At 59.5% G+C, this 13,455-nt stretch overlaps 1 protein-coding gene across 1 annotated transcript; it reads right to left on the reverse strand.

The window, feature by feature from the left end:
- Positions 1-2,958: 2,958 nt before the first annotated feature.
- On the reverse strand, positions 2,959-13,336 carry THOP1 (thimet oligopeptidase 1). Its single transcript, XM_066566429.1, has 13 exons — positions 13,090-13,336; positions 12,576-12,779; positions 9,486-9,634; positions 8,950-9,057; positions 8,080-8,182; positions 7,830-7,990; positions 6,968-7,103; positions 6,518-6,884; positions 6,074-6,275; positions 5,802-5,988; positions 5,453-5,581; positions 5,097-5,233; positions 2,959-4,997 (listed from the first exon to the last, which is right to left on the reverse strand). The coding sequence occupies exons 1-13, from the start codon at positions 13,103-13,105 to the stop codon at positions 4,842-4,844; spliced, it is 2,055 nt and encodes a 684-aa protein (XP_066422526.1). The 5' UTR covers positions 13,106-13,336; the 3' UTR covers positions 2,959-4,841.
- Positions 13,337-13,455: the final 119 nt, after the last annotated feature.

Genomic DNA, 13,455 nt, shown 5'->3' on the forward strand with positions numbered 1-13,455 from the left:
GCCCAGCCCTCCCCGGCCGCCCGTTAACCCTTGGGGGCCCGGAGCTCCGGCGGTCGGGGGGGGGCTGGTGGCCTCCCGGGTGCTGTAAAACAACATCAGCGCCCCCCCGGGACCCCCTCAGCCCCAGCGGCGGAGGGAAAGAGGCACCAGGACCTCCCTGCGCGGTCGGATCCCGATCCGGGACCCGCCGGTGCTGGGCATCCCCGAGGGCCGGGACCCCCGCAGGGGTCTCCGCTTTGTGACCGGGGTCTTCTGAGGGGGCTCGGGGGGCCAGAGCGGTGGGTGTTGGCGGCGGGGGGGCACCAGCACCCCTGGGCGCCGTGGACACCCGCAGCCGGAGCTGAAGGGGTTACAGCGTCGGGGTGCGGGTGTCCCTTGGGGTGTCCAGAGCAGAACGGGCAGGATGGTCCCGGGGAGCGCCGGGGCTGAGCCCCCCCCAGGCTGGTACCTCCGGGACGAGGGCACCGGGACGCTCTACAAGCGGGGACGGCTCCTGGGAGAGGTAAATGCCCTGAACTGCCCCCCCTGAACTGCCCCCAGCGCCCCCTCCCCGCTGGGCACCCGGGGGGGGTCACACACCCGCACCCCCCGAGGGTCCCGATCCAAGGGGGACCCACCCCATCCTCTCCAGGGAAGGGGAAACTGAGGCACGGGACTGAGTCCCAGCAGCTCCGCTCCCCGGGGCTCCTTGCCCCACACCTGGGTGGGCACCCCAAACCCCGCTGCCCCTTCCCACGGGGTCGCTCGCAGGGCACCTTCGGCCGCTGCTACCAGGTGACAGAGGTGACCAGCGGCCGGCGCTACGCGGCGAAGGTGATCCCGAGAGCCCGGCTGGCAGCCGCGGGCATCGGGGACAGGGTGAGTCCGAGGGGACCGTGCCCGGGGGGTCCCCGCACAGCCCTCCCCGTGCCCCTCTCCGGGTGTCTGGGTGGGTTCCCGTCCCCGTGGGCTGCGTGCCGGGGGGTCCCCGCTCCCCGAGGGTCCCCGAGGATCCCTGAGGGTCCCCCCGGGGCTGCCGGGCTGCTGTCGGTGCAGGTGGAGCGGGAGCGGGAGCTGCAGTGTCGCCTGCGCCACCCGCACATCGTGCGCCTGCACGGGCACTTCGCCGACCGCGGGCACCTCTACCTGCTGCTGGAGCTCTGCAGCCGGGGGGTGAGACCTGCACCCCGAAACCGGGCTCCTGAACCCCGAAACTGAGCCCTTGAACCCTGAAACCGAGCCCTTGAACCCTGAAATTCTGCACCTCAAAACTGAGTCCCTACACTCCAAAACTGAGCCCCTGAACACCAAAACTGAGCCCTCTCAGGCTGGGGCGTCAGCAGAGCTTGCTGGTGGCTTGCTCTGTCCCCAAGCCCCCCTTGCTCTGTCCCTGTCACTCCATCCCCAGTCCCTGTCACTCCGTCCCCTGTCCCCTTTCATTGTCCCCAGTCCCTCCTCAGTGTCCCAGCCGCTGTCGCTCTGTCCCCAGCCGCTGTCGCTCTGTCCGCAGTCCCTCGCTGACATCCTGCGGGCGCGGGGCCGCCTGACGGAGCCCGAGGTTCGCTATTACCTGCGGCAGCTGCTCTCGGCCCTGCGGTACCTGCACGGCCACGGCCTCGTGCACCGGGACCTCAAACCGAGTGCGTGGGGCTGGGGGGGGGGGCACCCGGGGGTGACCGCAGGGTGACGCGAGGGTGACACAATTCGTGTCACTCCCTCCCTCAGGTAACTTCTTGGTGACGGAGAGGATGCGGGTGAAGATCGGGGACCTGGGGCTGGCCCAGCGGGCGGCACCGCCCGGGCGGCGCTGGGGGTGAGCGGGGCTGGGGGGGCTGCGGGGAGGGGGTTTCACCCTGCCCGTGTCCCCAGGGGTCACCGCTGCTGTCCCCACCGCAGGGCGCTCTGTGGGACACCCGGGTACCTGGCCCCGGAGGTGCTGGAGCGCAGGGGACACGCGGAGCCCGCAGATGTCTGGGCACTGGGGTGTGCCGTGTGAGAGGGGATGGGGAGGGCAGGGGGGAATGGAGGGAGAGGGGACATAAGGGGAGGATGGGGGGAGATGGAGGGAGGGAGGGAGGGGGAGATGGAGGATGAGGGGAAATGGAGGGAGGGTGGGATATAGGGAGATGGAGGGAGGATGAGAGAGATGGAGAGATGGTGGGATGAGGGGAGATGGAGGGAGGGAGAGGGGAGGATGGGATAAGGGCAGATTGAGGGAGGATGGGATGAGGGGAGATGGAGGGAGGATGGGAGAAATGGAGAGGGCAAGGGGAGATGGAGGGAGGACTGCATAAGGGGAGAGGGAGGGACGGTGGGATAAGGGGATACCCAGGACAGGGGAGCAGGAAGGAGGACGGAGAGGCTGTAGGGAGGACAGAAAGGAGGAAGAGGGGTGATGAAGGGAGGATGGAGAGGCTGCAGAGAGGACAGAGGAGCCAGAGGAATGACAGGGACACTGGAGGGAGGAAGAGGGGTGCTGGAGGAAGGCCAGGGGCACGGCAGGGAGCACAGGGGCCGCTCGGGGCCGCTCCCCCGCAGGTACACGGCTCTGACCGGCCACGCCCCGTTCGAGGCTCGCCACCGGCCGGAGCTGTTCCGGCGCATCCGCAGCGCTCGGTACCCGCTGCCCCCGGGGCTCTCCGGCCCTGCCCGCGCCCTCATCGCCCTCATGCTGCAGCCCGAGCCCGCGGCACGGCCCGGCCCGGCCCGGCTGCTGCAGCACCCCTTCCTCAGCCAGGTGCGGGGCTGGGCCGCGCCGGGGACACTGAGGGACATTGAGGGACACGGAGGGACACACGGGGGTCACCGCCTGTCGCTCCCCAGGGTTTCACACCCCGCACGCTGCCACCCCGCGCCTGCCACTCCGTGCCCATCTTCGTGGGACAGGAGCCCCTCTGCTGGATGCTGCAGGGGCTGCGGTGCTGGCGGGGGTGTGGCTGTGTCCCTGTCACCCCTCCCCAAAGGACCCGAGCCCGAAGATCCGCGGAGGAAAACCTTTATTAGTGCTGGGAACCGTCTAAAATCCAGTCATGGAAAACAAGCAAGGGGTGGGACGTGACCAGTATGAACGGCACGCACACACACACACACACACACACTCACACACACACCAGTTTGCCCTTTAAAACTGTTAACAGGAAAAAAAAAACAACCCCCGAAATCCAAACCTCCAAAATAAAAAGGAGCTCTCTCTTCCCTGCCAGCCTGGGATGGGGATGGGGATGGGGAGGTACAACTCCATGTCCTGGTGCTGGGACTGGAGAGGTGCCAGGTCACCCCCAAGGGGCAGTGGGGACACTGGAGAGGGGACAGAGGGAGGAAAGTGCGTGGTTTCCCTGTTCAGCTTCACTTCTCTCTCCCTCTGGAGAGAGGAGTCGAGGAAAACGCTGAAAAGCTCAGTAAAACAGGACACTAAAAACACGCAGGGGCGGCGCGGAGGCCGTGCCTAAAACACAGAGGGGAGGGGACAAGGACAAGATGCTCGAGGTGGCCCCAGCAAGCACCAAGGAGCCGCTTCCAGACCCGCTCGGCGTCACCGAGCTTCCCGTGTCACCAGCGGGGCCTGGGGGACAGAGGTGACAGCAACGACTGTGTCCGCACTGGGGGGGAGCCTTGTCCCAGCGCCAAAGCCGCGCTGGTGACAAAGGACAGGGAACAGCCTGCAGGGCTGGGGTGGTGGCAGTGAGCTGGGGCACTCAGCTGTCACTCGTGTCCCCAAACTACGGCAGAGAGGCAGGGATGGATCCCACGGCCCTCAAATGGCCTCACACAATGCACCCGAGGCTGGAAAGGGGTGGGACACAAATCCCAGCTCCCCCTGAAGCTCCTCAGCCCCCAAGGAAGCCGCCCCAGACGGGGGTCAGGAGCCTTGTGCCACAACACCCTGTGCCACTCAGGGTCCTGGGGCACGCTGGGGACAGCCTGGGGCAGGCGGCACAGCCCGGGCTGGCTTGGGGCACGCTGGGGACAGCCTGGGGCAGATGGCACAACCCGGGCTGGATTGGGGCACGCTGGGGACAGCCTGGGGCAGGTGGCACAGCCCGGGCTGGCCGCTGCCCCTCCCGTGGCCGGCAGCTCAAGGCCTGGCACGGAGCCCAGGGGATATTTTTATCCCGGCATTTGTGTTGTTTGAAGCTGTCAGCTCGGGTGTTTTCAGTCATAAACACAACCCTGCCCTGTCCCAGGAGCTGACAGCAACAGCAACACCCTCAGCTGCCACAGCCCGAGCCCCTGGCTGGCCTGGGGTGGCCCCAAGATGACCCTGAGATGGCCCTGGGACACAGAGGCCACAGAGGTCCCCTAAGCTCCTGTTCTGGAACATCTGCACTGGTCACCTCTGTCCCCCTGCCAGGCAGGAAGGTCCCTGAGGGGTTCAGGGCAGGATGTTCCAGTTAATTCCCTGTGGGTTTTGAGCTCTGGGATCTCCCCATCTTTACTGCACAGCCAAGAGCTGCCCAAAGATGGGGAGAGCAGGACTGTCCCTGCCCTGGTGACAACTGTGTCACAAACCAAGCCAAGGTGGCAACAACAACAACAACAACGAGGCTTCTTAAAAGAGAAGGAATTTAAAAACAAAGATTCAAGTTTGGGAACTCCTCTCCCCCTCCTCCCCGGCTCCAAACAAGGCCAAAACTCACCCTTGTGCAGAAACCAGGTTCAAAGTTCAGCCAATTGGTGAGGGTGACCCACAACCCTGTGGTGACAAGGGCAGGTCACCTCTGTGTCACCACAGAGCCCTGTCCCAAAGCCCAGGAGGGGCTCAGAGGGGCAGCTCCAGGCAGGGGGTGTTTGGTGACGGGAACCAGGCGAGGGCAGGTGCGTGGGCAGGAGCTTCCCCCCCTGCCAGGGCCCAGCAGCACCTCTCAGGCTGAAGGCACCGAGCTGCTCTCCACCTTCAGTCCCTTGCTGGCCAGGAAGGCGTCCTGCTTGGGCTCCCTGCCCAGGAACCTCTTCAGCATGTCCGAAGCATCCACGGAGCCACCAGGATGAAGGATGCACTTCCTGTAATCCATGCCCACCTGTGGGCACACACACACACGCACACACGCACAGGGCAGGGCTGGCACACCCAGCCTGGCTCCCACAGCCCGGGCACACACACAGAACCCTGTTCCTACCTTGCAGTTCATGATTCCCTCCTGCTTGAAGCGGGTGTGGAACATGTCCATGGAGAACACCTCGCTCCAGAGGTAGCCGTAGTACTGGGCATCATAGCCCCCAGCCAGGTGGCCAAAGGTGGCTGGCATGTTTGTACCTGAGGGGACAAAAGGGGTCAAAAGGGACCCCCCATGGAAAAAAAAAACCCCTCCAGTGCTGTCCCAGCTGTTCACACAAAACCCAGGGGACAAAGGGAGGAACTTTCCAGGCTTTTCCAGCCCTGCTTTTCCCAGAGCCAGCAGAAATTGTCGCCCACACGGGAGGAACTTGCTGAGCTGTTACAGGGCAAGAGGGACAGGAGGGTGGCACGGCGTACCTGGGGTGGCAGGGACACCCAGCACCTCTTCACAGAGCTGGGCAAACACCTCCACGGGGTCAGCCTTGGTCTGGGTGTGCAGTGCCTGGTCCACCTTGGCCAGGACGATCTGGCGCAGGTTGAAGAGCCCTGTTCCCAAAAGGAGGAGGAGGGAAACTGAGGCAGGAATGCTGCCTGCAGGAATGTCACTGAGGCTGGTGGCATCTCTGTCCCTTTCACATGCCACACGTATGGGTTCCTTCCCCCCCATCCCCTCAAAACCCCCCAGCACCATGGCGAGCAAGGAAAAGCCTTTTTTGTCCCCAGCCAGGTCACTGAGTGTCCCCAGGGGACATCCAGTCCCTCCCACCTGTGTTTGCCTGCCGGGATTTAATGAGTTTCTCCAGCAGCTCATCCGGGATGGGGCTCCCTGTCTTGTAGTGCCTGGACATGCGCAGCAGAGGCTCCTTCTCCCACACCCAGTTCTCCAACATCTGCGACGGGGCCTCCACGAAGTCCCTCTCCACGTGTGTCCCGCTGAACATGGCAAACTCCGCCTGGGGGACACGGCCAGCTCAGAATTCCACGGGAAAACAGGATGGGGGGAAAGCCCCAAGCTGTGCCAGCACAGGGAGGCCTCACCTGAGAGCACAGCTGGTGCATGACGTGCCCAAATTCATGGAAATAGGTCTCCACCTCGTCGTGCTGCAGCAGGGAAGGGGCGTCCGGCGTGGGCTTGGTGAAATTGGCCACCATGGCGGCCACCGAGATTTGGCGGCTGGAGTCCGGCAAGAGGCAGCCGGGCTGGAGGCCAAAGCAGGCAGCATGGCCGTACTTCCCTTCCCTGGGGAGGGACAGGAGGCTCAGGGATCCTTCCAAAAGCCACACACAGCCACGGCCTCCCCCAGTGTGGTCTCAGTGGAGCCCCAAGTGACCGCCCCTGCTGACCCCCTTGGTGACAGCCCAGCACACGGCGCTCTCTCCACTCCACACAGCTTTGGGAGCAGGAATCTCCTCCTCCTCCTCCTCCTCCTCCTCAGGCTCTGCTCCTCCTGCTCCCAGATTTCCCCTCTCCCCAGGTCTCACCGTGGGTACAGGTCCAGGTAGAACTTCCCGATGGTCTCCCCGGAGGACGCGTCCTTCACCGTGTAGAGCTGCACGTCCTCGTGCCACACCTGAGCCTTGTCCTCCAGGTGGAAGGTGAGGCCCAGCAGCTCCTGGTAGATGGCCAGGAGGCCCGTGGTGACCACCTGCATGGGGAAATACTCCTTGAGCAGGTTCTGGTCCACGCTGTACTTGGTCTCCTCCACCTGGTTCATGTAGTAGCGCATGTCCCAGGCGTTGATGCGGTTGTCGAACTCCAGCCCGCGCTTCTCGCACTCCTTCTTCTTCAGGTCCAGGATCACAGCCCGCTCCTTCTCCCCCAGGGGCTTCAGCTTCTGGGCCAGCTCATCTGGGGAAGGCAGGCAGGGCTGGGGTCAGGGATCAGAGCAGCACAGCCTGCCCAGGATGTCCCTGCTGGGCCCCAGGACGTACCCAGGAACGTGGCCACCGTCCGGCTGCTCTTGGCCATGTTCATCTCCAGCACAAAGTCAGCGTGGGTGCTGAAGCCCAGCAGATTGGCCTTCTGAGCCCTCAGGTCCACCAGCTCCTTCAGGATCAGGCAGTTCTCCTGCAAGGCAGAGAGTGAAGTACACAGGTGGTGTTGCTGTGGGTCCCCAGGACAAGGTGAGAGATGAGAATTTGATTCCAAGTTCTCAGAAGGCTGATTTATTATTATTTTTATTAAATTATACTGTATTATGTTGTATTATATTGTATTACATTGTATTATATTGTAATATATTATATTGTATTGTATTATGTTGTATTATATTATGTTGTATTGTAATATATTATATTGTACTGTATTATATTGTAATACATTGTATTGTATTATGTTGTATTATATTGTATTATATTGTAATATATTGTATAATATTGTAAGGTATTGTATTAATTCTATTTATTATATTGTATTGTAATGCATTGTATTGCATTATATTATAAAATCATACACTAAAACTATACTAAAGAAAGAGAAAGAATCTATCAGAAAGTTAGAAAAAAAATTATAATAAAACCCCGTGACAGACTCAGAGTCTGACACAGCTGGCTGTGATTGGTCATTAAATTAAAACAATTTACATGCTTAACAAACAATTCTCTAAATCACATTCTAAAGCAGCAAAACAGAGAAGCTGAAGCTTCCCAGGAGAAGAATTTTCATATTTTATGAAAAAATCCTGGCGAAGGGATTTTTTCATAAAATATCATAGTAACACCCACAGGGGAGAAGGGAAGCAGTGTGGAAAGAAACACAAATCATTCCCTGGGTGCCCTGGTCAGTCCCACCGACCTCTTTGCACCTGGAGTTGAACATTTCTTCCACCTTCCTCCTGGTCTCGGGCACGTAGCACTTCTTCAGCAGGGGGAAGTAGTGTGGGTACTTGAGGGTGACCTTCAGCTTCCCATCCTCTGTCTTCTCCAGGGAGTTCAGGAAATCCTCAGGGAGCCCCCCTGGGAAAAGAGCAGGCAGGGGCTGAGCCCAGGACTCTGCAGGAATTCTCTGGGGTCACTCAGGGCCCTGCCAGCAGAGCGTTCCATACCCAGCTCCTCCCTGGAGAAGGGCAGGAAGGTGGTGTCCTCGTTGAGGTTCTTGTTGAAGTCGATGCACAGCACGCTCAGCTTCTTCTTGATGGCTTTGATTTTCTTCAAAATGCAGAAAATCGGAGAGAAGTCAGAGCTGGGGGTTGGGGGCACTCAGGCTGTTCCCACCCTGCTGAGCTGCCCAGCACTGAGCCAGCCCAATTAATGATGGTGAACAATTAATGATGGTGAGCCAGCAGCCCAGAAAGGCTCCCTGGGGTTACACCTGGCAGGGCTCAGCCACCTCAGCAAGGTCCTGCCTGTTCCCTGCTGCCTCAGGAGCTGCAGGTGCTGCAGTAACAACCTCCCCTCTCCTTATTTCCCATTTTCTTCTGCTTTTAACCCAGTTTTGAGCTCCTCTGCTGGTGCATGGTAAGAGACAGAGGCCCCTGAGCAGCTCAGCCCAACTCCAGCCCTTGGCACGTGGGGATTTGGTGATAATTCCCCAATTTCACCTCCCCAGGAATTCCTCAATTCCCACTTTATTAACATCACCCTTTAAATGGAAAGGAAAAAGGGGGGGCTGGAGACACCACCCAAAATCACCAGAATTGGGGGCAAAACCCAAACCTGAGCCTCACACCCTGCCCTGAGCCCTGCCACAGCAAGGGGGAATGGATTCAGACTGACAGGAATTAGGATTAGATGGGATATTAGGAAAAAAATTCCTTCCTGTGTGGGTGCAGAGGCCCTGGCACAGATTTCCCAGAGGAGCTGTGGCTGCCCCTTCCCTGGAAGTGTCCAAGGCCAGCCTGGAGCAACCTGGGACAGTGGAAGATGGGCTTTAAGGTCCCTTCGGCCCAAACCATCCTGGGATTCTGTGCTCTCACCTCCTGTGTCTCCTCGGGGAGGTGGAGCCCGTTCCTTTTCCCCAGCTTGATCAGCCTCTCCAGGTACCTCTTTGCCTCAGGCTTCAGGGAAGCACTCTCTGCTTTCTCCTGGAAAAGAACAAAAATCCCTCCTCCTCCTCAGGGAGCTGCAGGAAGCTGCTTCCCAGTGGGAGCTCTGGAAAAGCCCCGGGGAAGGCTCTGGTTTGGTGCAGAGGTTCCTGTGTCACCTCGGGGCAGGGGCTCCTCACAGATTGCTTTAAACACATCACCTCTGTGCCATGGCAGCATTTTGGGGGCCACTTTTGGGGGCATCACCACTGAGGTGGGTTGGATTTACCAACAAAGGGGAGATCAAGGCTCTGAGTGGGGGCAGAGCCCTCAATCCCAAATTCCCCATCCCTCACTACACCCGGGCCACTCTGCCATGACCCCACCGCGCTCCCTCCCCGCCCCTGCATCCCTCCCTCCTCAGCTCTGGGACGAAGGAAAAGGATTTGCTGGAATTCCAGGGGGTTCCAGCCGGAAAGGGGACAGACCTGGAGCCACACAATCCTCTGGTACACGTCCTGCCTCATGCTCATCTCCACATCAAACTCCGAGAGCTTCTTGTCGGCCTCGGTGCTGGCGGCGCGGATGGCCTTGCAGGGGGACACGTGCTGGGGGAAGTCCAGCATGTTCCTACGGACTGGGGGGACAAAAGGGGACAGGGATGATGGACCAACATCCCAGTGCTCACCCACAGCCAGGCTGGCAGCCCCAGAGCCTTTCCCTCACACACACATAGCAGGGGAGAGGTGGGATGAGGCTCCTGCTGCCTTTGGTCCTTTCCCTGCTGCCCAGCACATCCATCCACTGGATTCCCACCAAAATCCTCCCAAAATCCATGGGAATTCTGTCCCTGTGAGCCCCCAACAGCTCTGCCAGCACAGGAGGTTTGGGGAGTGCAGGGCTCAATGCTCCCTTCCAGCTTGAGGAATTCCATGATTCCTGATAGCAGCAGCTCCTGCTCCCTTTGGTCCTTTCCCTGCTGGCCTGCACGTTCATCCACTGGATTCCCACCACAATCCTCCCAAAATCCACAGGAATTCTGTCCCTGTGAGCCCCCAACAGCTCTGCCAGCACAGTAGGTTTGGGGAGTCCTGTGCAGAGCTCGATGCTCCCTTCCAGCCTGAGGAATTCCATGATTCCTGTTGGCAGCAGCGTTCCCTGTCTCCTTTAAACCTCAAAGTGGGACAATCCCCTCCTACAGACACTTCCCCAAAAGCCACCACGCCCCAGGTGTGCCCTGTCCTGATGCAATTCCATGGAGGAAAACAGGGAGAACATTCCCTGCTGCCATCCCTGCAGAAGCTCCAAGAACAGCACTCCAGGTGCTCTCCAGGCACCTGCATTCCCTCCCCAGGAGGGGCTGAACAGGCAGCTCAGCCAGGGAAGAAGTGCTGACAGCCCTGCTGAGATGCACATTCCTCCTGCTGAGCAAGAGGAATTATTTTTTTTCAACAATTATTTTAGGAAAAAAAGAACGGGGAGAGGAAAAAGATGAGGCTGCTCCCTGCCCCAGACAGGTGGGACAGCTCAAGCACAGGCAGCAGCCCAGGTGTCACAAGGAGGGGCCACCTGAATTGTCAGCCTGCTGCAAGTAAACCACCAAAACTGCACAGTTTTGGTGCCATCACGTTGTGGTACTCCCCCAAAAAATCCCACTGGGATTTACTATCCCAAAAAATCCCAGCAGGATTGACTCTCCCCAAAAAATCCCAGTGGGATTGACTCTCCCCAAAAATCCCAGCAGGATTTATTCTCCCAAAAAATCACAGCAGGATTTATTCTCCCAAAAAATCACAGCAGGATTTACTCTCCCAAAAAATCCCAGCAGGATTTATTCTCCCAAAAAATCCCAGCAGGACTGACTGTCCAAAAATCACACCAGTATTGACTCTCCCAAAAAATCCCAGCAGGATTTACTCTCCCAAAAAATCCCAGCGGGAAACAAGGCACATAGGGAGACATTTGCCCACTGCCCCAGGGAAAACTGAGGAAGGAGGTGAGAGTTTCTTGGATCTTTTCTGCTTTTGTTCCCACTGGTGACACATGAAAGCCAGGACAGCCTTGGGGAATCAGCTGCTCCTGCTGCCAAAGGGCTGCCCTTGGGTTAATTTGCTTTTCCAAATCTGTTCTTTGTGCTGGTTCCTTGCTGTATAAACATTAACTGGGAATAAAACCAACATTCTGCTGGCAGCCACAGGGAGAGAAAAGCAGGTGACAGCACAGAGCTAAAAAAAAAAAATAAAATCCAAAAATCTTAATTATTGTGGGAGGGGTTGGAAGTGACCTCAAAGCGCAGCCCTGCTGTGGGCAGGGACATCTCCCACTGCCCCAGGGGGCTCCAACCTGGCCTTGGACCCTTCCAGGGCGCAGCCAGAGCTGCTCTGGGCAAGCTCAGAGCCTCCCACTATTGTAAAATCAGGCAACCTCCCTGACTCTATGATATCAGAAGGCTAACTAATAACTTTATTGTAATTATTTTATACTGTATTGCACTACTCTACACTGAAACCGTACAAACACTCAAAATCTCGTGGCTGTCTCCTGTCAGGACACAGCTTGTAGAGCTAGGTTAAGAAAACAAAACACTCACACTAGAATCTAATCAAATTCTTTCAGGTAAATAATTTAACACATTCCATGTGTTCCAAAACACAGGAGCAGCAAATAAGAATTGTTTTGATCTCTGTGCTTCTCCAGCTTCTCCCTCCCAGCTTGAGGAATTCCATGATTCCTGATGGCAGGGATGGCACATTCCCTGCTGCCCAGCACATCCACCTGCTGGATTCCCACCAAAATCCTCCTAAAATCCTCAGGAATTCTGTGCCTGTGAGCCCCCAACAGCTTTGCCAGCACAGGAGGTTTGGGGAGTGCAGGGCTCAATGCTCCCTTCCAGCTCCAGGAATTCCATGATTCCTGTTGGCAGCAGCTCCTGCTCCCTTTGGGCCTTTCCCTGCTGCCCACCACATCCACCTGCTGGATTCCCACCAAAACCTCCTAAAATCCACAGGAATTCTGTGTCTGTGAGCCCCCAAAAGCTCTGCCCCAGCTGTGGCAGCACAGGAGGTTTGGGGAGTCCTGTGCAGGGCTCAATGCTCCCTTTCCAACTCCAGAATTCCATCATTCCTGATGGCAGCAGCTCCTGTTCCCTTTGGGCCTTTCCCTGCTGCCCAGCACATCCACCTGCTGGATTCCCACCACAATCCTAAAATCCACAGGAATTCTGTGCCTGCGGCAGCACAGGAGGTTTGGGGAGTCCTGTGCAGGGCTCGATGCTCCCTTCCAGCCTGAGGAATTCCATGATTCCTGATGGCAGCAGCGTTCCCTGTCTCCTTTAAACCTCAAAGTGGGACAATCCCTTCCTACAGACACTTCTCCAAAAGCCACCACACCCTGTCCTGATGCAATTCCATGGAGGAAAACAAGGAGAACATTCCCTGCTGCCATCCCCTGCAGAAGCTCCAAGAACAGCACTCCAGCAAAAACCTGAGAGGGAGAGAATCCTGTCTGTCTGTCCAGAGAATGTCAACGCCACATCCCGGGATCCATCCCATCCCTGCCAGCAGGAACAGCGTCCCCACCTGTGTATTCCACCTCCACGTCGGCCAAAGCCTTGAGCGTGTTCTCGTAGGAGACCTCGCCGCGCTCCTGGGCTCCCACGCGGTCGTACACGAGCTTGGTGCTCTCGGTCAGCTCGGCCGCCATGGCCTCGATCTGCTCGGCCGTCAGGTCCCAGCGCAGCTGGCTGGCCAAGGGACGCGGGGCCTGGCTGTCCACGACATTCCCTGCAGGGACGGAATTCCAGGGAGGGCCCCAGCGCCCGGGATTGGCGGTGGGATCATCTCCCGGGAGCTCCTCGCCCTCTCGGTGCTGAGAAATGCTTCACCGAAACCCGACCCCGTGCCCGGCCGGGTGCCCCTGCCAAGGCTGTCCCTGCTCGGGGACAAGGCCGAGCGGGGGACAGAGGTGACCTGGCGGCACAGGAGACCCCGGCCGGCTTGAGGGGCCGCTCCCGGTCCGGTCCTGCCGCCGCCGCCCCGTCCCGCCGCCCCATCGCCCTCCCCGGTGTCCCCGCGCCCCCCATCCTGCCGGTACCTGTCGGGGGGGCCATGTCGGTGGTGCCGGGGGTGCTGGGAGGCCCCGCGCTGCTATCGAGGCCGGGAGGAAAACGGGCCGGCCCCACGCACCGAGCATGTGCCCCGACCGGAGAGGCGGGCGGGAGAGCGGGGCATGCTGGGAGCCTGGAGGACCGGGCCGCTCCCGCCCGCACCGCTCCGCACCGGGACCGGGCAGCGGGGGCGGCTCATCCCCGCCGCGACCCTCAGAACCGGCCGGGAGCGGCCCCGGGGCGGGCGCGGGGCGGGCGCGGAGCATCCCCGGGTCCCGCCCGCCCGTTCCCATGGCAACGCCCCCGCGCGTTGCCGTGACAACGCAGCATCTCTATGGTACCGGTGTAGGCGG

This window comes from Molothrus aeneus, chromosome 27 (assembly GCF_037042795.1).
Source record: "Molothrus aeneus isolate 106 chromosome 27, BPBGC_Maene_1.0, whole genome shotgun sequence".
NCBI classification, from domain to species: domain Eukaryota; kingdom Metazoa; phylum Chordata; class Aves; order Passeriformes; family Icteridae; genus Molothrus; species Molothrus aeneus.

Coding starts and splice junctions, on each gene's coding strand:
- THOP1 (XM_066566429.1), bottom strand. Junction 9,058..9,485: donor AGAGGATTGTGTGGCTCCAG/GTCTGTCCCCTT, acceptor GTTCTTTTCCAG/GAGAAAGCAGAGAGTGCTTC. Junction 6,276..6,517: donor TACCTGGACCTGTACCCACG/GTGAGACCTGGG, acceptor GTCCCTCCCCAG/GGAAGGGAAGTACGGCCATG.